Source organism: Castanea sativa, chromosome 1 (genome assembly GCF_040712315.1).
Source record: "Castanea sativa cultivar Marrone di Chiusa Pesio chromosome 1, ASM4071231v1".
Classification (NCBI taxonomy): domain Eukaryota; kingdom Viridiplantae; phylum Streptophyta; class Magnoliopsida; order Fagales; family Fagaceae; genus Castanea; species Castanea sativa.
In genome coordinates, this window is record NC_134013.1 from 63,291,349 (window position 1) to 63,317,152 (window position 25,804).

General features: G+C 32.4%; 2 protein-coding genes and 1 long non-coding RNA gene across 4 annotated transcripts; 1 reads left to right on the top strand and 2 right to left on the bottom strand.

Annotated features, from left to right (window-relative positions):
- Nucleotides 1-4,811: 4,811 nt before the first annotated feature.
- On the bottom strand, nucleotides 4,812-12,532 carry LOC142622573 (mitochondrial import receptor subunit TOM20). The gene is made up of 6 exons (XM_075796086.1): nucleotides 12,203-12,532; nucleotides 12,007-12,085; nucleotides 11,475-11,644; nucleotides 11,319-11,366; nucleotides 8,435-8,524; nucleotides 4,812-5,367 (listed from the first exon to the last, which is right to left on the bottom strand). Exons 1-6 carry the CDS (start codon nucleotides 12,299-12,301, stop codon nucleotides 5,233-5,235), a joined length of 621 nt encoding a protein of 206 aa, XP_075652201.1. The 5' UTR covers nucleotides 12,302-12,532; the 3' UTR covers nucleotides 4,812-5,232.
- On the bottom strand, nucleotides 10,872-11,130 carry LOC142622574 (uncharacterized). Its single transcript, XR_012841926.1, has 2 exons — nucleotides 11,016-11,130; nucleotides 10,872-10,964 (listed from the first exon to the last, which is right to left on the bottom strand). It is a non-coding gene; the product is annotated as an uncharacterized LOC142622574 (long non-coding RNA).
- Nucleotides 12,533-20,617: 8,085 nt separating the features above from the next.
- Nucleotides 20,618-24,564, top strand: LOC142642427 (uncharacterized). Of its 2 annotated transcripts, none has more exons than XM_075816779.1 (6): nucleotides 20,618-20,747; nucleotides 22,118-22,722; nucleotides 23,083-23,183; nucleotides 23,765-23,848; nucleotides 23,943-24,053; nucleotides 24,151-24,564. In XM_075816779.1, the coding sequence occupies exons 2-6, from the start codon at nucleotides 22,128-22,130 to the stop codon at nucleotides 24,196-24,198; spliced, it is 939 nt and encodes a 312-aa protein (XP_075672894.1). In that variant the 5' UTR covers nucleotides 20,618-20,747; nucleotides 22,118-22,127; the 3' UTR covers nucleotides 24,199-24,564. The 2 variants fall into 2 exon arrangements, with proteins under 2 accessions (XP_075672894.1, XP_075672901.1); XM_075816786.1 differs by lacking the exon at nucleotides 20,618-20,747 and adding an exon at nucleotides 20,750-20,937.
- Nucleotides 24,565-25,804: the final 1,240 nt, after the last annotated feature.

Genomic DNA, 25,804 nt, shown 5'->3' on the forward strand with positions numbered 1-25,804 from the left:
TTTTATGTAGTGTTGACCATTTCATAAAAAATATCAAAAGGAAAATGGTCAATTCATAATTTTTTTTTTTTTTAAAAAAGCTCGACGGATAAAGTATTTTATTGTCAAATAAAAGACATGTGGTCCAATATTTTCCTACACGTACAAAAAAAAAATCAATTGATGTCTTGAACTAATGATAAAAAAACAATCATTATAAAGAAAACATCATAATTTTAAAATATAATCCTATCCAAAAAAACAAAAAGTATATGTTATGAAAAATCATTAGAATTTGCAATCCAAGAATTAAATATTGAGGGTATATATACAGTCTTCAGGATCATGATTTTAAAACTAAGGAGAATGATTTTAAAAGGTAAAAAATAGCTGTAAACTGGTGGGCGAGAATGATTCATCGAATTCTATATTCTTTTTAGTGATTGAAACAGGGACGGAACTACTCAAGGGCTGAGGGGGGCCCCCCCCCCGCCCCCCCCCCCCCCCCTTCTCAACCTTTGAAAAAAAAAATACTAGTACGTAACAAAAAGACTTTTAATTCTGGCTCTTAAATTTATATACTTGGTTCCCTTCCCCAAAAAATTTACAAATTGACCCAAGAAATCCAACAAATAGACAACAAGAAAAATCTATAAAATGATAATGCTCATATCCAAATAATAAGAAAAATCTTTGGACAAATTATAAATTTGGTCTAAGCAAAAACAATAACAATAAATCAATAATAAATCCTAGCAAAAAAAAAAATCACAAAAACCTAATAAAATTTACCCAATTTCTCCGTCTCACTTGAGAGCTCTATGCCCCTCTCAATTGACTCCACCCTCACAGTCATAGAGACAACTCATATGCCACATATTGATCGTTTTATTCACACATTAGTTAGACCTTAAAAATATTAAGACATGTCAATTAACTTACAAAACTCTTGATTATAAAATCCTATTATTAAATTTTTTTCAAAAGAAAAAATACAAATAATAATTAATAAATTAATGCTAATAATGCAACTTTGTCAACTTTTAGTATTGATATTCCAATTTTTAAAAATCGTTGAACAAAGAACTTCGATCCTTCTTAAATTTGAATCCTCGTTCCGTCCCTGGATTGAAAGTAAGAAGCCATTAATTTTAAACTTTGACCTCACCAACGTGATTTGGTTGGTAAAGTGCATACAACCTGTCATGAATGTTGAGTGCATAACTGCATATGGGTTAAAAACTTAAAATGTAGTTTAATGGGTTGGTATTTGCTGATTTCGTATTTTGTTTTTATATTGAAACACTAGCTGTTGCTGATCCGTGCTGTACACGAAATTTTTTATTTTATTGTAAGTGTGTAATTATTAACTCTTTCATAAGTGTGATAATTAACTACTACATATTTTACTTAAATTTCTTAAGAATCGTGATGATTATTATCATTTTTTTAATTGAATTTTTATGACTTTCTCTTACTGATCTAGCCTGGAAAAGCAATCAACCAAGGCCCTATTAATAAATGAAAGAGAGGGTTTATGAGGTCTAGGCCAGGGGCGGCTTTATGTAGAGTTTAGGGTTCAAATAAACCACTTGAGTTGGCATTTTTTTATATAATTTTTTTTTTATTTGTCCCTCTTAAAATGAAAATTTGAATACTCTAATCCTTTTTTTTTTAAATCCAATTAAAATAAGTTTAAATATAATCTTCTTAAAAATATTTTAGTCTTTTTAAACACACGCACAAAAAAAAAAGGCCCAACAACAAAAGTGAAATTTGTTCATCTCAAACCTAAAAAAAACCTATTTAGATCTTAACAAATTTGAAATAAAATAATAGAAAATTATTAGTTTAAATTGTACTATCGATATAAGATTTACAATTTTTCTAAACAAATGTGTATGGTACATTTTTTACAAATTTGTATAATATTGTACACATTTGTTTAATTTATAATATAAATCTTATATTAATAGTACAACGTAAACATTTAATTGTTCTAAACTAATAGATAAAAGTATTTTAATTAATAATGATTACAGTTCACTTAATAAAAATAATTAATATGTTCATTGTATTAAGAAAAAATATGTCAAATGAACTTATAGTTTATCTTTTTTTTTCTTTTGCTAGTACATATTATAGATAATTTTGTAATTAGAAATTATCGTAAAGCACAAGATTCATTTCTTACCCAAGATATTTCTTTTTGCTGACCCCTTAAAAAAAATCATGGAGTCGACACTGGGTCTAACCATGCAAGCCCACACCTATGCTAACTAGATCTTTTAATACCTATGGCACAAATCAATTTTTGACATATTGGTCCTAGTAACAACTGCTATAATAATGATTTGAATCTATGCTATCAATTCCATAAAATTTATTGTTTAATAGAAGCTTATATTAATGCTATCATTTGAATTTTTGCAATTTAACCAGGTTAAATAAAAACTAAAATGAAGATGATTTTAACTGTTGCTAATCTCTTTCTTGTTTATAGAATCCACATATTTATAGTTATTTTTCTAAATAGTAAGTGGGCATTTTAATATATATATATATATATATATATATATATATATATATATATAGATATAGATATAGATATAGATATAGATAGATAGGTAATAATATTTAATATATTATTATTATTATTATTATTATTATATATCTAGTTATCCACCCTCTCCTATTTGGAAAACTAATAAGAGATATTTGAAAAGACCTTTTTGCATTTGAACAGGATATATAATTAGATTGCCACTAAATGATTCTAGGCAATCATTTTCCTCAAGATTAAAATTTGTATTTTCTTCTCACCATTCTTTTAATTGGTATTGGCAAATACTAAACGGTATTTTGCTTGCCACTCAACCATAACTAACATGCTTAAATGCCTAATAAATTAATACACAGTGTACGTTGCTGATCACTTGCAAAGCTCATAGCTTTTACGCTTTGTTGGATTCTATTTATTTATTTATTTATTTTTGATGAATTGTTGGATATAACCATTAGACCAAACAACAACAAATAAACGAAATTTTCAATAAAAGCTAGCTCATTCAAAAACAAAATAAAAACCTCTATCATTCAGATTTGTAACTCTCTCAACCCATTCCAAAAAAATAATTAAATAATTCATAATTTCATTTTCCTAAAAAACGGTACGAAAAAAGAAATTGCGGCCGTGAGTTCTCGTCATTGACATCATGGGCTCTACTCCTCAGTGGATTGGCTGGCAATCACAACATATATCATTCGCTCCTCTATTTCACTTTCTCTCTTTTTCTTTTCTCTATCATCATTTTGGGCCTTTTACATTATATTACTCTCATCTCAACATTCTCAATTCTCACTTAATTTCTCATCTCCCTTTTTGCTTTTTAATTTTGTTTGTAGAAGAAAATTGTAAAACTTAATGTATTTGCTTTTTTTTTTTTTTTTGAGATGTTGATATATTTAAAATTTTTTATTAAATTATATAATCTAAGTTTTATAATGAGCACCCTAAAAAGAATTGCTAGAACCACCACTGATTCTATCACTTCAACCTTGTCTTCAAAAAATGTGAGCATTTTTTTATGCCCGTTTCTGGTGTGCTCCATGATTTTTTTTATAAGTGAAAATGAGTATAGAAAAAAGACCAAAATTAGTATAGGTAAAGAAAATAAGTCAAAATACATTGTCAAGAGAAGAGTTCATGAACATTGCAAAACACATAGGTAGGGGTGCCAGTGCCAATGCTTGGTAAAAAGACAATTTATCTCTATGACTAAATGAAGAAACGTGGAATAATGATAATAAAAAATATATAGAAAAAAATGGTAAAATGCAAAATTAACCTTCTAAGTTTCTTCAAATTTCATTTCAGTCCTCTAATTTTGGTTTTATTCATTTCAGTCCTTTAACTTTCAAGTTTATTCAATTAAGACTTTTTCATCAACTTCCGTTATATGTTGTGGTTAATTTTTCAATTTTATAAATTTTTCTTCAAATTTTTTAAATTAAAAAATTCAATTAATGATTGAAAAATATTTTCCAGATTTTTTTTTCAAAAAATTTTAACAAAAGTTAATAGAAAGGACTTAATTAAATAAATTTGAAACTTAGAGGACTGAAATGAATGAAAGTAAAGTTAGAGGACTGAAATGAAATCTGAAAAAAAAGTTAGAGGGTCAGTTTTGCATTTTAACCAAAAAAAAAAAAAAAGAAAAGAAAATCATGAGTTACCTTGGTTGGTTGGCTAAAAAGTAAGAATTTTCAAATTATTAAATACCTCAATGTTCAAAGAACTTTGGACTTCCTACTTAAAAATGTCATACTCAATACACACAACATCAATTTTTGAAGAGCAACGAGAGAGTATGATAGGTAGCCTTATCCCTAATTTACTGGAGAGACTATTTCCCAATTCAATATCGCAACCTATCACTTTCTGTGGAAGGCACCCATCACGAATTGTCCAATAATTGTTCTTCAAGTTTTTTTATTTTTTAATATGATTTTGTACCAAACAAAATCAACCAAAACCACCCAATGTTTAAACAACCAATACGTTTCAAAAGATTGAAACTTTGATCATATTATACAACATAAAGAATGTTTGGCTCCAAACTTGTTTGAAATCCAATTCTAACTTATTCTGTGACGATTAAAGAGACCATTTAATAAGTAATGTAACTTTTTAAATAATATACATGAATTAGTCTTATAAATTGTCATGTTTTGAGTTGGAAAAAATTGCTCCAAACATTCAATATTTATCACTTCAATTATACCATGCAACAATTATTACTTCAACCATAAGACGTGCCATCTGGCGGCCATTTAAAGGAACCATGCAAAAGTCATCCCTTAAAAATTGTATATTGCCATTTGCACCAAAAACTGCTTCTTGACCTAAAAATTTTCTTGGTTTCTTTCTTTTACACAACCAACCACCAGGAAAGTGTCATTTTGCACTGAAACATTTTCCCTCCAGTGAAACAAACCAAGAAAAAATGGAGAAGTTACAGTTGTATCACAATACAAACAATAATTGCATCCAGAAAGCAGCTGCCATTGGGAGAAAAATCCATATTTCATATAGAAAACTTATTTATCACTTGCACTAAGAAAACATTACTAGGGTGAAAAAAAAAATAACTAATGGACGATGAATCAGATGTGATGCTCAATTTTCTACATAATCAGCTTGAATCTCATGAAAAATGTTCAATCTCCGCCTGAGACAACCAAATGCCTAACTCATCTTGGTGGAGGTGGAGGTGGAGGTAACTGGGATTTTGCAAATCCCACCCATGCAACAATTCCAACAGCAAGAATTATCCATCCAAATATGTCATACTTGAGATCACTGCTCTTCTTTTTCTTTAAAGTTGTCTGCAATAGAAGGGAAAAAGATAAGCCGGAATTACAGATGTGTAAACTGATCAAGAATATTAACAATAATGCAAAGTATTGGAAATCAACACATTACAGAAATCTAAAACCGGATATGCAGAATTGAATGTCAAAAGGGGTACAACCCTATTATGAACTGAGCAACCTACACTGCACTGCACTCTAACAAACACATAATGAAGCATTCAAGAAGCATCCCAAACAAACACACTGATTAAGGATCCTGATAATTATGAGTGCAAGAAGCATGCTTGTCAGACAAAAGGTTGCATTTGGTTGGCAACTGGTCTTCATTTCACCAAACCATCCCGTATAGATCCCAATATATAGTTTAAATCTTAAATACCAAAAGATATGTTAAGACAGTATCCTCATAAAAAAGCTTCGTACTTACAATAACTAAAGGCATACAGCATGGATACAGAATGTATAGCTTAGAGTCATAGACAGTTTCTACTGTAACTATTACACAAAATTTGTGAGTGTGGTATGTAACTCTCTTGACAGGAAGTGCCAGTATGCCTGTGCCTACCTGTATGTCAGACACTTGATCCTTGAAAATGGGTGGCTGCATATAGTGGTACCCAGGGACGGAACCAGAACTTTTTGTTTGGAGGGGCCAAGACTAAACTATTATTTTGAATCACCATTCAAGTAAAAACTCAAAGCACTATGAGATCATTATATCTTTCTAAATCCTTCTGAGTATACACAAATTTTCTAGTTTACAATGAACATGTATAAATAATATTCATAAAAAAGAGACTCGGCATCTTGACCTTAATGTGGCAATGTAGCATTATGCTACAAGAGTAAAACATTTGGCATCAAATTTAACTCCTCTTTAAATAATTGAATGACTAAACATACCAATATAACAAGAAAATGTATTCATCAACGATGATCAATTGGCTCAATAAATTAAAAAGAAAAAAACGAAAATCATAAGCTACAAGATATATAAATAGAAATTGAACTGTAATATAAATAAAAACAAAAAGAAAATTTTGTACATCTCTAGATTTAAAACTATTTTCCCTTAACTTCAAGTAAGAAAACTCTTTATTTAAAATAAATAAAAAAAGTAATTGAATAAGAATGTGACTATGAGACTACTAAATGGATGGAAGCCAATGAAGAGCGAGACTAGAAAAATTGCACCAAGATGAGACTTTTTTTAGAATTGAGTGGTTCATGGCTAAAAAGTAAAGTACTTGGAAATGGAAATTATCAATTTGAGGCTTGAAAGGGACATGGACAGGTGGGGCCATGCTTTGTTTTGGGGGGGTCGTAAAAAATGGCATTGAGTCACATTTTTACCTACAATAAACTTTTTTGTAGAGACCATGGCCCCCCTGTTATACACAGTTCCAACCCTGGTGGTACCTGCACTTATGCCAACCAAACAAACCCATGGGCATGAAGGAGGCATATCATGGCCTGATCAAGGTGTTTTGGGCAGCACCAGGCTGTGCAGCCTCATTCTAGTGCATGCATACTTGTGTTGGCTAAAGTTGGCAGCGTGATGTTGTCGTCGTGATTGTGTTAGAACCAAGGTCTTGGCCTGGGAGGTCACAGGCTATGTGTGTTGTGGACTACATGTGCAGTGTGCGTCGTGGCAGCCTTGTATGGGCTTGACCATGGACAAGTTGATGAGAATTCAGTGGGCTACTTGGGTGCAAGACAAAGGTTGGACAGCCTGTGTTGTATGTTGGTTCATGTGTTAAAAACGAGTTTGGGTTGTGGCTTGCTTGAAAAAGCACAACTGGGTGGAATATGGGTGGTGATGATGTAATGTGCAGTGTGGCTGAATTTGGGAGATGACATTGACATTGGTCAAGCCCTCCACTTGGTGTGCATGGACCAAGACTGAGTATCGGGCAATTTACTTGGGCTGTCAGGTTGGTTTGCATTGCCTGTGGTGAGCTGAAACATGTACACAGGCAGCAAACGTGTTAAACAGGTGGCAATAACATGGTAGAGAGATTGCCAAGCAGTTGCATGTCAAAAACAACCTTGTTGATGTGCTAGCAACGTGAAAAGGCTCTAAAGAAAGCAAGCAGTTGTATTACTGCCTCAAATTTGTGCAGCAAGTCTAGAGGGGGAAACAGAGTGTGCTGTGACAGTTTTCCCACTCGATCCTTAAAGCTGCTGAGGGGGAAAACAGCATGTGCTATGTGGGAAAGCAGCGTATTCCGTGTTTGTATGAGCTTGTAAGCCTCGGTGGCTGAATTGGACTAAGACATATCTCAAGTCAGTGTTTTGCGTAAGTGAAACCTCTGTATCATTTAAATGTTGTGCTAAAATAATAACATTTACAAGTTTTCTGCTATAGTTTATGCTGTGCATTTCAATAGCCTTGTAGCTCAACTAGTTGGCACCTCAATGAAGACATTCAAGGTTCAAATGCCCCCTCCCCCGTTGTAACAATCGAATTATCATAAAATAATTTGTGTTGTGCATGTTTTGATACACAAAAAGTTTCCAGGTTTTTTGGGTTCAAGTTATAGCCCAATTGTGTAGGCACCCTTTGTGGTGATTGATGTCTAGGATTTGAACATTACCTTCCCTGTCCCCCACTATTTATCTAGCAAAAAAATACTTGTTTCTAGGTTTCCTTGTATTGGTGTTGGGTTATTGGTTGAGACTAAGTAGGGTTTGTTTAATGCCATCACAAGGCAGAAAATATGGATGAAAATCTGTCCTGTGACACTCTACAAGCCTGTGGATGAGAAATTTAAAAGTGATGTTGGTCTAGCTTATAAACTAATATTCCAATGGATGGCTGAAGCTTAACCACTGGAAGACAAATTGAATGCCCTGTAATTTATTTATCTGTCAGCAGCAGAGAATCAAGTAACGAATGATGCCATATACAATCCATTCAATAAAAATTAAATCAACAATATTCCAAGAGCAGGACTAATAATCTAAATTCTTGTTATCATTATGTAAAACAGAACTAAGACAAGAAGAACAACAAAACCACAACAAAGTGAACAGAGAAACAGCAAATGTAAGAGAAGTTTAACTTTCAGGATCTCACCTTTGAACCTGATGAGGTAGAAGGTCCTGCTGACCCCATTGCTTGTTGTGCTAAACCATGGGCATGGATTTCCTTGTGCAATTCAGGAGCCTAAGAGTAGAGTAATTCAAATTTTTAGAAATGGATTGAAAATTGACATCAAAACAAGTATACCATGGATATGTGAGACCAAGTGCATTCTATAAACGATAAATTAAAGGAAAAATATAAACAGCCAACATTTTAAAGAATTCGCTTCAACAAAGAAGACATGTCAGTCAAAAAAGTTCACCACACCAAATCTTTCTTGTGACTTAATAGATGTTCCTTTAGACCTAGTTTTTTTTTTTCGACAGCTGGGAGAGATCAAGGTACCAGTGTACCGTTTCGGAATTACACACCATATATATAGCCCATGAATGATAAAACTAATAAACTTGTCCAACCATTCAAATCCATGACAACCCAAAATTAAGGCCCACAAAGTTATTTTCATTAATGGTTTTTAAAATCTATCTTTTTATTTCTAACCTGTCAAACTCTTGTTCCAGACTATTCTATTTCTTCATTCTTTTCATTTCATATCATCACTTTTTTAAGTTTTAAACATGTCAGCTTTAGCTTATCTTGTCTTCTCTCTTATCTGTAACCAAATCCCCAAGTCCCAACCCCATATTTAAAACATCTCTTTCTTTTCTATTCCAGTTAGTTTTTCTCTTTCATAGAATCTCTCAGCTTCTTTTTCTCTCATTTGAACTTTGGTCCAACTCTGAAAATGTCCAGTGCAGTTTCTGTTCCAGAAAAGCTAGACTCAGTTTCTCTTCAAATGATGGTATAGTAAGATTTTAAGATGTACTCAGTTTCTCTTAAATTCCAGTCCAGAACAGGATTTTTGGCCGGAACAATGGAATTTCGGGCAGCACTGCTGAACAGTCCGGCACAGGCTAGAATTTGATGTGAAACGGAATTAGGGAGAGGGGGGTAGCTGCACCAGTCCAAGCACCAGAACAGAAAATTCCGCCCCTTCTGGCCAGAACAAAATGGAATTCAAAACCTTGGGAGGGATTCCTTTTGCATACTCACTGTATAACTGGGTTGCATCACTGACACTTTCTTCATAGAAAATTTATAACTCATAATTGTCTAGCGAAACACTCAAAACATTAAGAAGCCTAGATAGCTCCTCAAGGTTATGAAACAAGATGCACAGACAGGATATAGCCACATCCTTCTTCTTATGCCCACAACATGCACCTAGACAATTGTTGCCAAGCAACAATACAGTTTTCTAGCTTTTTCTTTTTTAAAAAAAAGACGGGACTCAAGCAAGAATTACCATAAAAAATTACAAAATAGTTCAACTTGTACTCCTTTGAGCATACACTCCCTCCATGATATTTGTAAGCTCACTGAAATTGCATGAGGATGAGCTAGTCCAAGACATTAACCAAATCTGAGGTTCTACATCAGCAGGCACAAACTACTTCCTTTATTTTCCTCCACATACCTAACAATCACATCTGAACCTCCCATCCAACAGACCTAAAGGGCCAAATCATTTACAGTAAAGAAAGGAGACAGGTTCCTATGGGTTGGTTTCAGGGAAGAAAGGAAATTCCACTAGGTGAAAGAAACACAATTTATTCCACAATTTAATTGGGAGGGCATTTGAAGGCTCAGAATCTACAACCAAAATCTTTTAGAGAAAATAATTTTGGTGTTATGCCACAAAAAGAAATTCTATGAAGAGAAGGGTTATGGGGGCTTAATATGGGGAAGTGGAGAGACAAGAACCACAGATTTAATGTGAAATCCTTCTATGGGGCTTTTCAAGAAGACCATAGAGTGGTATTTCCTTGGTGAGCCATTAGGAGACTAAAGTTCCCAGGAAGGATGTCATTCTTACCATGGATAATCTTCAAAAGCAAAAGATCATCATTGTAGATTGGCATTGTATGTGCAAAATGGATGGGGATACTATTTAACTTCTCCTAAATTCTGATATAGATAGGGACCTTTGGTCTATTGTTCTCTCTTTATTTGATGCATCTTGGGTCATGCATTCTTTGGTGAAAGATCTTCTGGCTTGTTTGACAGGTGACTTCAAGGGCCATCAAAGTGCCGTCATGTGGAATGCTATTCCTCGATGTCTTACATGGTGCATTTGGAAGAAACGTAATCCAAGGTCATTATTGAACATATTGAAACTGATGCAGGAATCATGGGATTAATCAAGGTGGGAAGCCTAGGTTGTCCTGAATCAGAAACCCTATTGCTTCAACTAAAATTCCTCTTTCCTAGATCGTTGTTTGATTGGCTAAAACTCATTATTGATTTTAACTGTTCTTCTCTTTTGGAATTCCATTATCTTTGTAATTTTAGGTTTAATTTGTTGCATGGATCTTGCATTCTCCCCATGTACTTGCGCTTTGCCCTTTTTCTTTAAACAAAATTGTTATTACTTCTTAAAAAAAAAAGTGTTTTTAACATTACATTCAAGCATTATAAGTCATCATTCATTCTTTTTTAAGACTTAAAGCGTGTGTTCCATCTCCACTAGTGCAACCTCTTGTGGCTGAAACTGAAAAACTATAAAAACCACACCAAGGTAAAAGTCATGAATACCAAACCATGTGATCCGGCCCTCATACTTCATTAGCTACTGTTGTGGGTACCCATTTAAAAGCAAGAGAAATTTAGTAATCCAAGAAATGAAATCTCTACTAATGCAACAATCAATGGCATCTCATTTTACACCTGGACATGCTAAGAAAAGCAATAATTTCTAACAAACCAATCTGAACAGGTCAGATTTAAGATAAATAGTTTCTTTCTGGAACACTTACATGATAGTATACAACATAATGCATACGGACATTTCCCAGAATAAGAAAGAGTATATTACCTTTGCAGCAACTTCCAAGGACTTGCGATAAAGATCATTCCCCGGATCCTACCAAAAGGCAGAACTACACTGTTAATAAATCTACGACAGCGCGGTATTTACAAACACAATACACAAGCATATGCTTAATTCCCTGAGAGATTTTGCAAAAAATACCTCATCGAGAGCTTGCTGAAAGTAGATAGCTGACTTGTCAAAATACTCCTTTGCCTCATCCTGGTCCGGGGTCATAAAAGCTTGAGAAGTATGAGCATTTCCCAGGCACCATAGAGTATCATGCTTCTTGGGATTAACCAACAATGCCTCCTCTAGCTTTGAAATTGCCTCTATAAGTCAAAAAAACACACCAACCCCTAATCATAAATCTTGAACCCAGTTGTGAAATAATTCTGAACTTTGATACCCATCACAAAAATTAATCAAAACAAACCCAATAACCCATAGTGGACTTGCATGAAATAGAAGCAAAGAATTATGCTGACAATAAATTTATAGTGTCATTCCAATATTAACTGCAACAAAACACTACTACATGGGTTGCCTTCAAGTCTAACTCATTCAATGAAGAATCCATAACCATATATCAACCATAAAACCAATAGTACCAAAAATCTTATGTGAAGCTATAGTTTGGTAAACCAGTAAAATTCAAAACAAAGTTATTAAGAAGAAAATAAATATAAAGCACCTTGAATCATCTTTTTTGACTCAGCCATGTTCTGAAACTGAGACAACTCTAATAGCGCTCCTCCCCACCTTGTCAAGTTCTGCATAATCAACCAAATTACAATAAGCAATCCAAAAAATAAATAAATAAACTATTCCATCTATTTCCCACAGTTTCCCAGGAACCAAACAGACTATTCAGAAAAAAAAAAACGAACATCGGCATCGAGAGGGTCCTTAGCGTAGGCAGCCTCGGCGGTCTTACGGGCATGCTCGAAGAAAAAGATTCGATCGAGATCACCTTGCTGCATATCCATGGCAGCAAGCTAAGTTTTTTTTTTTTTTTAGGGTTTTGGGAATTTGGGGGCAGAGAGGAGAAGAGAACTGCCAGTAAGATTTTGGACTGTGGGGAAGGCTATTTTGATTTTGAATACAACGAGAAAGAGAGAAACCGAACTGGGCACGACCTCCACGAATCGGTTTCCGTAAGCCGGTTTCTTGGTCCGTACTCTCCCTTTGTGAATATAGATGTGAGTAAACAAATGTATAAAAAATAAAAATACATGTAATATTATTTAAATACTAAAAGTAGTTGTTTAAACAACAATAATAAATACTCCCTTAATTATTTCAATTTATTACCAACCTTCTAGGCTCAACCTTCTGTTCAATTTTGATTTTGCTTCATATTAAAAAAAAATTTGATTGTGCTTCTAATTATTTGAATTTGAAATGACTAATGATCATTTGAATTTGAGATATTGGAGATAATGTAATTATGTTCTAAAATATAAAATATTAGGAGCCGTTTGGTAACGTTATTCTAGTAACGTTATTTGTATTTTTTGAAAATACGTGTGGATGAAAAAGTGTAGAAATATGTATAATGTTGTTTAAAAACTGAAAACATGTATTTAAACAACTATACCAAAACATTCCCTTTATTTTTGTAATTATATTGATATCCCTTTCTCGCTTATAAAAAATAATAAATAAATAGAATCCTACTGTTTTATGGATGATATTTCTTACAATTTTACATTTATTTTTGTGTTCTAATTCAAAAAATTTAATGTTTATACTTTTTTTTGTTTTCCATTGTAACGAATAACAAATATTTTGTTAACAATGGTACTGAGCAAATCATGGTTATTGGCTAATTTCCATGACAAGAAAGATCTTCCTTAAATTTTACTGGTGCCTTGGCTGTAGAAACCCCTCATTAGCTGTGATATGATCTTTGATATAAGAAATTTAAAAAAAAAAAAAATGATATAGGGTGGAACCTCATTATACAACAGGAAAAGTTTTGTTTTTATGAGTTCTTATACTTTCACATGACATCATTCATGAGTTCAATGGTTTCACAAATGTTCCAATCTCATCCTTTAGATTTTAGAGATAGACCTTTTCTTTTTCTTTTTTTTGGAGAGAAACTTTAGATAGACCTATATTGACGTGGAATAACCTTTTTTGCCCTCCAATCCATTGCTCATTTCTATTTCCCTATGCTTTCTTTCTTTTTTTTTTTTCTTTTTTTTTTAATTTTTGAGAAGCCTTTGCTATTTGGATTTGAAGTTCTGAACTTCTTTTACTCCAGCCTTGGTTTTTTTTTTTTTTTTTTGCTATCACAAATCACAATTGCTGGTCTTGCTCTGCTCAAAAATAATGATAATTGCTGGTCATGCTAATTCCATGGGCTATGTTAATGGCTGGACTTTGCTGGCCCAATTTAGATTAAACGCTTACTGCCCATTTGATCAATCATACAGATTAAAATTCACAGTCTGCTCTTTACACAATTTGTATGTTTACATGGGCTACTTCAGTGACCTGGCCTGAATCTCAGGGGTTGATTGATAGCTTGGGAAATTGTGGGCTTTATTCCATGACTTATATGCTCTTTTGAAAATCCATCTTGGACCCATTTTAAGGCTTTATTTGCTTCGTAAATGGGCCAATTTTATTTTTGGGCTATGGGTTGATTGTTGTGGGTTTCAGCCCATGTGATCTTTCTTTCTTTTTTGAACACAACCAATGTTGTTTTGTGTAATGGAAGGCAAACTTTTCAAGTACTGCCAATTAATATGATGGAGTACAGTAGATGCTGATTTCTTTTAATTTTTTTGGGCCTCTATCACAATAACTATCAATAATTAAAATAACTTAATTCTTCAAGATGGAGTATTTATTCTTCTCCAGAACATATTGGTCATAGGTTTGAAACTTAGCCTGTTATGCATGTATGCCTGTGGCAGAAGCTGGACCCATTGGCTATCTACCAAGTTAGCAAATTGGTCAGCTTCACTTAAAAGTGCAAGAAAGCCCTGGTGATGTGATTCCATACCCTATAAGTTACACTACAACCAATCCCCACCAACTCCATGAAAATCATTAAAAAGACAATTCATCAATGCGAAATATGATTACAAGTTGATGATATTAAAAAGGGTTTTGGTCTGCAGCTCATGGGACATAAAAGCCTTGTTTAGTTTTCTAGTTAAAGAACAATTTTTTGGATTACTAGAATTGTACACTTTCTCTCGTGGAACAATGGATATGGACCTTTTTTTTTTTTTGAGAAAACAATGGATATGGACCTTGTAGCTTCATAAAGAAAGTGATTTGCCAGCTAATATCAGACGAGGTTCACATTCTGTAATGAATTTGGAGTTACAAAATTGTCCCTTGAAAGATTTAGAAATTGCAATAGGAGTCTCAGATTCAATTCTTTACTTGTTTATTTAATACTATAAAAAAGAGACTTATCTGGTTATGATTAAAGGCAAATTACATTCTATTATCAGAAAGCATATGCGAAACTGCGAGATAAAGCAAGAAGCGCAATGCTTTTATCCCAATGTACCGAATGGAATTTTAAACGTGTGTCCTATACTCCTTTTAGTACATGTGAAGATATCCTCCCAAGTTTAGGTGATAAGTTACACATTTCAAGAGTTACGCGTGTTCCACCATTTCGATGAGAGTACATTGTAAGCCACTTAAAAAGATCCAATCGATTTCTCAACAAAAAAAAAAAGATCCAATCGAAGGTGGCTCAACCATTTGGCCTAATGGCCTAAGACAGAAGGCTTATTCAAATAAAATATATATGATGTATTGACTTGTATTGTAGTATTGCAAGAAAAGATTTTTTTTTTTTAAGTACGGCCTCTCATCTAGCCCAAAAAAAAAAAAAACCTTTTTATTGGCCAATGTAATGCTTTGTCTATCTATCTTACTTACGGTGTTTAAATTTTAATTAAGGTGCGGTGTAATGAATACAAATTATTTTTTAAAATAATTTATTCTTTTTAAATGGTGTGCATTCTATTAACTATAGAATTTGCTTGTAACCTTATACATATGGATAGGTACACTTAAAGATATACAATAAGATATATAATATAATTCTTATATATATAATTTAAATATTATTGATAGTCATTTTTATATTTTGTTAACTGTTTAAAAAATTTTATAAGGATATTATTACGTATAAAATGTAAATTGTCCATTTTAAAAAAAAAATTATTGTGAAGCACTTTTTTTTTACGATTTTTTTATTCTAGACTCTTTGGTTTTTGCACTTAATGACTCACTTTGATGAATATTTATTAACAATACAGGTATAAAATGTAAATTGTCCATGCATTGCTTATAAAATATTAATTAACAATACAGTCTACATTTGCACATACAAAAAGAAGTTATTCAAAATTAAAATTGACAACAACATATTTAAGATTGCTTATCTCACAAGAAAGATTAAGTGAATTAGTGACATTATTAGTTAAAAAGGAAATCTTAGCGGACCTTTAACACGATACATAATTAATAGCATTCTTGCATCTCAAAAAGTGATAGAAATATATTTTTAAATGAAATAAATATCAAAACATAAATATTATTAAATTAATATTTAACAAATAAAAGAACATTCAAAATGTGTTGAGTTTAGGGACGGAACTACCTTAGGGCTGAGGGGGGCCATGCCTTCCCCCCTCCCCCCTCCCCCCTCTCAGCCTTTGAAAAAAAAAATCCTATAGTATATATATTTACACACAAAAAATTTACTCTTAACTCTAAAATTTATATACTTGGCCCTCCTCCTCCCAAAAATTGACAAGCTGACCCATAAATCTCAAAAATAGATAACAAGAAAAATCGTTTTTTAAAAAACACATATCCGGATAATAAGAAAAATCTTTGAACAAATCATAAATCTGGTCTAAGCAAAAACAATAACAACAAATCAATTACAAATCCTAGCAAAGCAAATCACATAAACCCAATAACTTTTACCCAATTTCTCCCTTTCATTCGAGAGGTCTATGCTCCTCTCAAATGACTCCGCCTCATAACCACTGAAACAACTCTTATATCGCTGATCGCTCCATCCACACACCAGTTAATCACCAACAGCTTGGATCAGTTGGTGTCTTTAACTCAACCAGTGGAAAAAATTTATCTATTTTTTGAATGGTAGAATTTTTTTTTTTTTTGTAATATTTCATTAATTTTGGGACACACTTGGCATGCATGCATAAATGATAATACATGTGTGAAACAATAACAATCTATTGTTTTTTGCCTTACCTAAACTGCCTCCAAAACATGTGTGAGATTAGTCTATTGGTAATAAATTTTGTGACTTAACTAAATTAATGTAATGATGGGAAAAGCTTTATTATTTACTTAGTTAAAGACTCAAAGTTACCGTCCATTATCATGTGATCGTTTAATAGATCTCTTTTAATTTTTTTTACTATTTTTTTCAAACTTGCAATTTTTCAAAGGAAAAAAAAAAATCTCAACCTTACCAAGACACCCATAATTGTCTTACCATTTTTTTCACTGAATATTAATGCAAGATATTTATTAATCATTATTTTAGTTGTTTTATTAATATAATGCTTGACATAGATTTGAACTTTTAACTACAGTTTTTTGTTTTTTTTTTTAAGAATCTTTTAACTATATATATAGCATTTTGAAGTTATTAGTCATAGAATGATGTGAAAAGAATACATATATATTTTTTAATTTATAATGTTGATAGAATAAAGAATCGGACTACTCTTGGTCAGACCTTGAAAATATTAGGACATGCTAATTAACTTACAAAAACTCTTGATTATAAATTGTCATTTATATATTTTTTTTTTCAAAATAAAAATAAAAATAATTAAAAAAATGAATGCTAATAATGCATCAATGTCAACCTCTAGTATTGATATTTCAATTTTTTAAAATCTTTGAACAAAGAACTTTGCCCCCCTAAGTTTGAATCTTGATTCTGTCCATGGTTGAGTTAGTCATAAATTGGGCCTTATTATTACATAAGAGACGTAACATAATCTCACAATATTTTGACAACACTCTTGTTCTGAATTTTGGTTGATTTAAGTATAATTTTTTTAATTTTATGTTATTCTAACCTATGGTGGTTTGACAGATCATTTTTTTATGTACTTAGAAAACTCATTTTTGGCTCAAACTATCCATATATAAGATTAGCAAATAAGATGGTGCAACGAGTGTTTGAAAACTAGAATATAAATTGCTTTAAAAAAAAAACAGAGAGAACCTGTCACAGGTAAGATGGCATTGGCAGCACGTTCATAGCATGACATCAACCAGTAACCCGTGAAAGATGCATTCAAAGGGTCCGTTTGGATAGAGTTTATTGCTGAAAATTGAAAATTGAAAACTGAAAACACTATATCAAAATAATTTTTAAATGTGTGAATAGTGTCGTGGGACCCATTTTTAATAAAAAAAATTCTGTAAAGTGAAGTTTGTGAGTCCCGTGAACAGTACACGGGACCCACAAATGTGCTGAAAAGTCAGCAAAAGCGGGTTACTGTTTATGCACAGTGCATGAACAGTAGCCTTTGTCCCCTAACCCGTACAGTAGCAGAAGAAGAAAAAAAAAAAAAAAATGCAAAACGCATAAGCTGTATCCAAACTCAGCTTTGTTTTTTTTTATATTTATTGGTGGGTGGAGAACTGAAAGTGGATGTGCATGTGGTTCCATGTTTTAAATTTGAAGCTCACTGATTTTGGCATTTTGTTGAGGGCTTTACTTACCTTTTAAGTGGTGGAATTCCAATTAAGAATGACCAGCAAAGCTGACCGAGTCGTCTATGTTAGGAAAAGGTGTTCAAATTCGAGTTTGAAAATGCAGCTAAAGTGGTAGCTTTTAAAAATACGAAAAAGTTGTAGACTCGAGAGAGTTCTAGTACTACTTCGTAGACTCGACAGATTACTGGTACTATTCAGATCACCTGGCCAGTGACAAAGAGCTCAAATTACAACTTTACAAGTACTCTTCTGTTTCTCGTGGACCCATTTATGACACCAATAGGAGGCAGCTCCACTAATTTGCGAGGCATTTCATGTGGCTTTAAGTTTTTGACCAATATTGTTAAATGTCAATGCAACTTGCTTGTGCCTGTTTGCCAATTCTTGTGATTTGTGATTGCCTTGCCCCCAAGAATACCAGACTTGAGCATAACAAAATCTTATCGTGAGTGGAAAATTATAAAGGGTTTTATATGTACTTATAGTATATATTAATAAACTATTTTAAAAAACTTTTTATTAAAAAAAAATGCATGTGATTAAATTTTTTAATTTTTTTTTTATTTTCTATAGAAAGTACTTAACTGGACCAATTAAGAATTCACAGCATTGGTTTAAAAAAGGTGCAAAAATAAAGTAATATGGAATTAAGAACTTTGCAAATGAGTTTTAATTAGTAACATTTCATTGTCTTATAAAAGAAAGGTAAATCACTATCTTATTGAAAAATAATTAAAGGTAAATGATGATTGATGAGGTTGTGGTGGATTCAAAATTTGTTGAATATGTGTAGTTTATCAATAAGAAATTATCTAAGTAAACCTTTTGGAAGAACTTTAAAATATTATTACTATTAATCTAATTTTGTTAAATTTTAACTTATTTTTTTAGATTGAATAGTATAAAATAAAAAATTTCACCTCAAAGTCTCAAACAAACAAAATAATAATCTTTTCATAATATGCGTTTTGAACTAAATCTAAAGACAAGTATAGATCTAAAAAAAACAAAATGCATGGACGTATCACGTATCAACAGCTCTTGGTAACAAATCTTATCCATAACATTTACAAGAAAGTGTAAAGATGGCAATTTTTTTCTACTACAACCCGTGACAGTTGCCACTACAGTATACCTAAAAACTAAAGTCAATGACTTTACGCAATTTAAGAAGGTATATTTTATCATTCTAAAAAAAAAGGTATATTTTAGTTGTTTCTCATAAATAAATAAGGTATATATTGTTTTAAATTTTAATGTTAAATATTTATCTAACAAAAAAAAAAATGCTAATGACAGGTAAGTAGTTGAACATTTAAGTAGATTGCAAATGAGTCTAAACTAAATGACATTTCATTATCTTGATAAAAGAAACGTAAATAATGAAGTTGTGGATTCAAAGTGTGTTTTATGTGTGTAATTTACAAATTAAAAAAAATATATCTAACTAAAATTTTAATTTTAAAAATTATTACTATCAATGCAAAATCTTAAATTTAAACTTATGCTTTGATGTCAAAATTTAAAAATTTATATAAAATAAATAATTACACCTCAAAAAAAAGATTGCAAATTAATAATCTTTTCAAAATATGAGTTTTGAACTATTTTAGGTGACAAATACAGATTTGAAAAACTAAAAGCAAAGACGTATCAACAGCTTTTGGCAACAAATCTTATCCATATCATTTACAAAAAAAGTGTAGGGATGACAAATTATTCCGACCACAAACCTTGACAATTGCCACTAAAGTATTTGAAAAGAAGTCAATAACTTTATGCAATTTAAGAAGGTACATTTTGTTTTAACATGGTTTTTTTTAATAAAAATATTGTTAGCTAGTGATGGGACATTGGATCTTGAAAAATATTTTTCAACACAAAATAATTTCAAAAAAGTGATTAGCTTTTTGTTGTTTTTTTGTCAGCTTGAAAATAATTTATAGCGTTGAGTAATTATAATAGTTGTGACAGCGAACTAGTGGTGGTCGGTGGCAATTATAATGACCGATAGGTTCAATGATGGTAGTTGATGAACGACAACAATGGGTAATTCAAGTGAAAGCTAATGGTGGTCGATAGTCGTTCGACAACTAGTGATAGTGGCTAGGCTAATAACTACAAACTTAGATAACAAAAGAAAGTAATAATAACAACATATAAGAGTTGAAGGTTGCAAGAGCAGAAAAATAAAACACAATCAAGGTACTTTAGAAACCGTCAATATCTTAAGGTCATCTCCAACGAATTTTTTCATATAATAATTCACTATGTGTGAGATGGGATGATTACACATACCTAAAAAAATAGTCAATACTCGAAGAGCTATAAATATCTTATTTGTCAAAAAAACAAACGGTCTTCCAACATTTTAATGTGAATTTTTTTAACCATTAATTTTTTTTTATTAACATTTTCAATTATATTAATTATTAAATACTAGAAGATATAGAAAACTTTTTATCTTAAAAAGAAATGGCAGCCCCGTAATTAAGTAAACTAGAAAAGGGCATTACGGGCAAACTGAACTAAATAGATCTGCATAAAAATCCAGCTCCTACTTCCTTTCTCTCTCTCTCTCTCACACACACACACGCTGTCTGTCGTGTCCTTCGGGTCTCACAGCCAAGCAAAGCAAGCTAAAGCTTTAGATAGAAGATAGATAAAAGATAAAAGGTGAGCTCTTTTATTTATTTATTTATTTTTATCTCATTCTTTGAATCCCCACCCAAAAATCTAGGGCTTTCTCTTTACTCTTCTCTCACTTCTCATCTCAGAATCTCACTCTCTACATTATTAACTTCCTTAATTCTCGTCCTTTACTACTACTAAACTCTCTGCTTACTTCACCTTTTACTTTCGCTTGGTAATTTACTTTCCAATATTGCATTTTTCTCTTCTAGATTTTTCTCATACTCTGCATTTATTTTTATTTTTTTGTAAAAATATATATATTTTTATTTTAGCTGCATGTGTTGGATCTTGATGTAGTGGAAAAATTTGTTTGCTTTATGTGGATTTTTTGAGTTTATTAGCTCAATTTAAGTCCAGATTTGGAGTAATGTTGGTCTTTCCTGGGTCAAATGATGTTGGAGTTCGAAATTTCTGTTTTTGTTTCTGGGTTTGGGGAATTAGGTTTGACTTTGAGTTTTTTTTTTTTTTTTTTTTTTTTTTTGTGGTTTTGGGTCTCCCATTTCCCTTGTTTGCTTGCCGAGAAAGAGTGGTAAAGTGTAGGAAAATGTGATCTGATATAATTTTTTTTTTTTTTTAAATTTGGGTAATAAAATATAATATAAATGGAGTAATGTGGGTTTTGGAATGTGGGTGTCTTTTTCAATTTGCGTTGAGGAGTTGCTTCATAAGTTGATGAATGGCTAGGTAGGAATGGAAAATACTAAAGCTGATTTTTTGGTTAAGGTCAGGTGTCTGAGTTCGTTTTGAATGCCTTCAAAAAATAAGGCTTCAATCGGTTCTTTGTAAGTAGTTCTGAAAAATTAATTATATTTCCACAATAACCCAGTTGCTGTTATGGTGTGTGCATCTTTTGGTCATGACACGTTTAAAGAAATGAATGATCTTTTCAAGGATCTGATTTATAGTGTAATCTTTGATGTTTGTCACTTTTTGAAGTGTTGGGACTTGTGATTTCTTCGTGTACTGCTAGAATGATATGCATGATTTTCATAACATATGTCTCTTCTCTGATGCTGATCCTCGAAGCTTAATATAATAAAACCAAGTAACTTGATTATGAACATCCAATTTTTTTCTACCTTGTTTGGCAGTTATTTTTGGTACCAAATTTTGGGACTAAGGTTTTGTTGTTGTTGTTGTTTGTTAAATATGAGTTAATTTATCCTTTTTTAGATCATGAGAAGCCCAAATGATGCTTCTTCTTTTTATTTATTTATTTTTATTTTACGGTTAAAATTGTTTTTGTTTTGTTTCTTTTTATGCATTGGATTCTTTGGTCATACTTCTTGGGTGAAATAAGCATTTTCTTCTCTTACTTTAAAATGATTTGTACTTTGTGTCAATGAAATTAGGTTTGCAGAGATGGAGAGCATGCATAGCTTTTGGCAATTGGGTGATGAGCTTCGAGGACAATCAAAAGTCTCAGAGGATCACAAATGGTTAGTGGCTGCTTCAAAATTGGCTGAGCAGACAAGGATAAAGGGTGAGCGCATGAATAACCTTGATCTCTCCAAGGGCCCAACTGAAATGAGGACAAGGGAGAAGTTTGGGTTCCAGGAAGACAACAGATTTGAAAGCCTCAACTTCAACATGTTGAACTTGGACTCTAAATTAACTGAAAGTGTGAACAAAAGTTCTTCCCTCAGGAACGGTATTTATAATATGAATGCAGTGTATCAGAAAAACAACACAACCCTTATGGGAAACATAATGGGTACCAAGTATAGTGGCAATAACCTCATCAGCAAAGCATCCAACGATAATATCAGTAACAATAACACCAACAACTCCGCCACCAACAACAACAATGAAAATGCCAACTCCAACAATGCAGTTGACAAAAGGTTCAAGACCTTGCCAGCAACAGAGACACTCCCGCGGAATGAGGTGTTGGGAGGATACATCTTTGTGTGTAATAATGACACAATGCAGGAAGATTTAAAGCGACAGCTATTTGGTAATCTTCTCTTTTATACCTTTTCCTGGACTTAAACAGAAGTACTAGGCATGAGTAGTTCTGACATGTATCTAGGCATCTTTTATATAATGTTGTGAACATACTCATTAATTAAAAGGAGTTTGTATGTTTTTGCTGGTGATTGAAGAGGGATTTTGAAATTATAATCAGCAGTTCAATGGTCCAAAACCGAGTATTTAATACTATAAGATGGAGTGCCACATATTTGAGAAAGATGATTGCACGTATTCATATTAGAGTCTTATTATAGTGGCTGTTTAAGTTTAGTATTTTTTTTTTCAGTTATTGATCATATCAGGTGAATGACTTGTGTATATTATTATTGCATTCATTTTATAGGTTTGCCTCCAAGATATCGGGATTCTGTTCGGGCAATAACCCCAGGCTTACCTCTGTTTCTCTATAATTACACTACTCACCAGTTGCATGGAATCTTTGAGGTTTGTTTCTCACTTGTTTCTATATATTGCATTTATTTCCTTTGAAATCCTCTTGGTAGTACAGGGAGTATTCTCAGTCAGATTTTCTGCAAAATTGATTATCATATCATTATTTTCCCCATTATTTGATCAAGAGACCGCAGTTTGGCTTTAGATTGTTTTATTTTCATTCTTTTGATAGTTGGGGTAATAACTGATCATTGTTATCTTATTAAAAAAAAAAAAAACTGGCAAGTGTTGTATTGGTCATCTGCTTTTGTATTTCTCCTGCCTTTCAATGGACACGAGCTTGTGAAAAGAGCACATTAGCAGTTGTTGAACAAGGTCTAGGGGGTGGATGGCCAATGGGCAGTAGGAGTTAATTGTTCACTATATTACTATTTTCATCCGAGATTGTTAGATATCTGGAATCCATGTTTATTTAGTTACCTCTTTTTGTTTCCTTTTCCTGTTTTCTTTCCTCCTTTCTTCTTTACAATATGTCACGCATAGGCAAAGTTTCTTTCCCTAGAGAAATTATGAGGTGAATTAGTTTTATGCTCAACTTTGAGATTGATTACGCTTTTTTTGATAATGGTTAGGCAACAAGTTTTGGGGGATCTAACATTGATCCAACTGCTTGGGAAGATAAAAAATGCAAAGGCGAGTCAAGGTTTCCTGCTCAGGTATAATTTAGATTTATGAATTGTAAAGCTTTGTTATTTTGGTGTATATGGGAGATATCAATAGCTGATGGAACGGTTTAACCCATTTAAATAGGTGAGAATCCGTGTTAGAAAAATCTGCAAGGCTTTGGAAGAAGATGCCTTTAGGCCAGTCTTGCATCACTATGATGGTCCCAAATTCCGTCTTGAGCTCTCAGTTCCAGAGGTATATTGGATATCCTTGATTATCATATTCATCTTCCTTCTTTTTTATTTTCATGTCATTCTGATGACCGTAAAATTTTTATTCCATGATTTTGCAGACCCTGGATCTATTAGACCTCTGCGAACAAGCAGGCACTGTTGCATAAGCAATATGTAAGCAGAATTATGCAGTGTAGTAGGTTTTTATGGTGCATGTCAGCTGTGTGCTTTTCACAGATTTTCCATAGAGCGCAAGCTTCGGGGATAAAGTCTGGTTGGGCAAATGTTCTTTTGATAAAAAATAGGTTAAAGTGTGTGTGAGCCAGCTGAATAAATAGTCTTTGTATCTTGTGAGGATACTTGTTAAGTTGCATGACATTTGATAGCATTATAAATGTTACAGACAGAGTTGCAAGATGTAAAAGAGAACAACCTCTGTGTGTAATGCTAAAAAGTCCTCTAAATATAAAGGGCTTGACGTGTTTATCATTTGTGATTATGAACACAGTTCCATAAAACTATTTTCTGTTTTTTTATGTGTTTGGTTAAAAATGGACAGCATTCTCGACCTTGTGGTGGTGGCTAGTTATCGAATTCAAATCCTATTGGTGTGGCAGCATCGATCTACTAGCATTTAGAGGCCGGCCCCTTAACTTTGTTTAGTGTGAACTATGATTGGCAATTTGGCATATTAGAATGCCCCTTTTATTTATTTTTTTCACCTTTTCTTGACAAGCAATAGAAGCTTACCATAAGCTCGTTCAATATGAAAATAATCGGACAAAATGTATTCATATATAATAGAAATGATCGTTATTGCCAAGGAGTTGGTCCAATGCTATTTCGCTAGTCCTGAAACTTGCATGCTCATTCAATATGGAAATTAATAAAACAAAGTATTCATAAATAATATGAAATGATCGTCATTCCAAGGAGTTGGTTCAATGATTTCCATGTCTTACATGATCCATGACTCTTCAATTCAATGTATTTGGTGTCACTCCTAAGGAATTTGTTTATGTAATTATCTGATGTGTGGGATGGTGAGATTATAGTCCCCTAGAGATTAGTCAAGCTCTCTAAGATTTTTAGAAGTGTGCCTGCCTATGTTTCTCCATACCATTTGAGCTATGCCTATATTTCTTCAAAATACTAGAAAATGTCAATTGAGCTTAAAAATACTAGAAAATGTCAATTGAGATTGAAAGTACTCGAAAGCACCAGAAAATGCCAATGGCAAATATCACCTTGTTATTCATTTGATAAAGTCGGAAATAATTGCGTTTATATAACCAGTTAAGACTCAAATGTTTATCAACAGTGTATAACACCTAGTATATTTAGGAAATTAGATTCCAGCCTTCAGCTAAGCCTAGTCATTTATTCAGAAAGCCTAGTTCGGCTATAAGATATTTTCCCTTCTAGATAAGCCAAGTGTCAAGCCTCTTTCATTTATCTCTACTCTCTATGGCATAAATCTCCATCTTTAATGGTTGGGAATTGGGATTTAATTATCAAAGAAAGAAAAAAAAGTGGGGGGTTCAAAACTTTAAATCCTAATCCTTATCGAGGTGGCGGACAAAAACTCGTACATAGACAAAGTACTAGTGAAAATCAAATAACCTCTTCTTTATTTTTAAAAATTTTCCCTCTTTTTTCAGATGAGAGGATAGAATTGTTTGAATAAACCTGAGACAAAGATCTGAAAATAATCACAAATTGACATAAATATCCTAACCTTTCATTATATAAGGCAGATAAAATCCAAAGCCA